General features: G+C 39.5%; 1 protein-coding gene across 1 annotated transcript; it reads left to right on the forward strand.

Moving 5' to 3' along the window:
• Window positions 1–1492, forward strand: LOC137811258 (protein TORNADO 2-like). The gene is made up of 2 exons (XM_068612928.1): window positions 1–841; window positions 1002–1492. The coding sequence occupies exons 1-2, from the start codon at window positions 344–346 to the stop codon at window positions 1311–1313; spliced, it is 810 nt and encodes a 269-aa protein (XP_068469029.1). The 5' UTR covers window positions 1–343; the 3' UTR covers window positions 1314–1492.
• The last annotated feature ends 258 nt before the right edge of the window (window positions 1493–1750 follow it).

Raw genomic sequence — 1750 nt, forward strand, 5'->3', positions numbered from 1 at the left:
ACTTTTCAAAAAGTTAAGTTAGAAAAAAACCAAATGGAAGTAGAGAAATGCATAAAAGAATGAAATAGTATGATAAATACATTATTTTTTTAGGATATACCAACTTCATTATATCCATTTATTATTTTCACTCAGTTTTTCATTTATCATACACAACTTTATAGAAATTGATCTTATCATCTATGAAGAGGTTTATTAATAAAATAAGATTATGGAGGTGATAGAATAGAGATAATGTATCCAAGGTTTCTCCAACCCTGCTTCACTCACTCCAGTTCGTTTTTCACCGTCTCCTAGTCTTTCTCAGAAACAAACAAAACCCATAAACATTTCTGCTACCAAGATGGCAGCGAGCAACAATGTGATTGTGTGCATAAACTTCGTGGCCGTGATCCTCTCAATCCCGATCATAGGTGCCGGAATCTGGCTATCAAACGGGCAAGCAGATTCCTGCGTTCAGTTTCTGCAATGGCCCGTCATCATCCTCGGAGTTCTCATCTTGGTGGTGGCTCTCGCAGGTTGCATTGGAGCCTTTTTCAGAGTCACATGGCTCCTCGTAGTGTACCTCGTTGCCATGCTGGTGCTGGTGATACTGCTAGTGTGTCTTGTGGGGTTTGTTTACATGGTGACGCTTCGAGGTCATGGCAACATTGAAGCTGACCGGGCTTACTTGCAATATCACATGAATGACTTTTCTGGGTTCCTTCGTCGAAGGGTTAGAAGCTCCTTCAAGTGGGATCGCATCAGAAGCTGCATTGGCCAAACCAACGTGTGTGGTGAGCTCAACCAGAGTTACCGAATGGCCGAGGACTTCTTCAACGCACGTCTAACGCCCATGCAGGTAAAGGTTTATGTTATTTCTCAACCAAACTAACCATATATGATATACCTATCTATCAAGTTTTTTCTAGCATGTTTTAAAACATGGTTTTGGTTTGAACCATTTATTGTTGTTAAAGTTACCTTAATTTTACAATTTTTGTTGGTTGGATGATTTGCAGTCAGGGTGCTGCAGGCCACCAACGCAATGTGGGTACACGTTTGTGAACCCAACCTATTGGATTAGAGCGTTCAACCTAGGAGCAGATATGGATTGCCTGCAATGGAGCAACGATCAAACACAACTTTGCTACAACTGTGACTCGTGCAAGGGCGGTTTATTGGCTAATCTTAGGAAGGAATGGAAAAGGGCCAATCTGATATTAATCATCGCTGTCATTCTTCTAATTGTGGTTTATTTGATAGGGTGCTGTGCCTTTAGGAATGCCAAAACTGAGGACCTCTTCCGCAAATACAAACAGGGGTATACTTGAGAAAGTTCAATGTGTTTTTGCTGAAGTTAGTGGGAAATTTTCTTATTCAACAGTTAGTGGTGATGAAATTGGGTCACTCAGTTTAAATCAATTATTAGAGGCTGTGTTTAGAAAAACATAATGCATGTATGGATTTGTCTCTTCCACTTATTTTAGCAGAAAAAAAATGGTTGGTTTTTGATGGGGTGTGTTGAAGTTTGAAACTTGATGAAGTAGGGGTGTTAAGAGGTGAGCGTGATTTGTGGAGGAGAGCACCGAAAGCTGAAAACTCGACTACCGAGGCTCCAATTCCATTGGCATGGAATCATTTAAAATAAATACTACAAACTTCAAGAGATTTTGGCGCTCCAGAAATGTACCTTTTAAAATTCAAACTAATTTATTTAATTAATTCAATGTCCCAAAGCTTTTTAAAAAAGGAATTACATTTTAGCGGA

The sequence above is a fragment of the Phaseolus vulgaris genome, chromosome 2, assembly GCF_000499845.2.
Source record: "Phaseolus vulgaris cultivar G19833 chromosome 2, P. vulgaris v2.0, whole genome shotgun sequence".
In the NCBI taxonomy this organism is placed as follows: Eukaryota; Viridiplantae; Streptophyta; class Magnoliopsida; order Fabales; family Fabaceae; genus Phaseolus; species Phaseolus vulgaris.

Coding starts and splice junctions, on each gene's coding strand:
- LOC137811258 (XM_068612928.1), top strand. CDS start 344: ATGGCAGCGAGCAACAATGTGATTGTGTGCATAAACTTCGTGGCCGTG. Junction 842..1,001: donor CACGTCTAACGCCCATGCAG/GTAAAGGTTTAT, acceptor GATGATTTGCAG/TCAGGGTGCTGCAGGCCACC.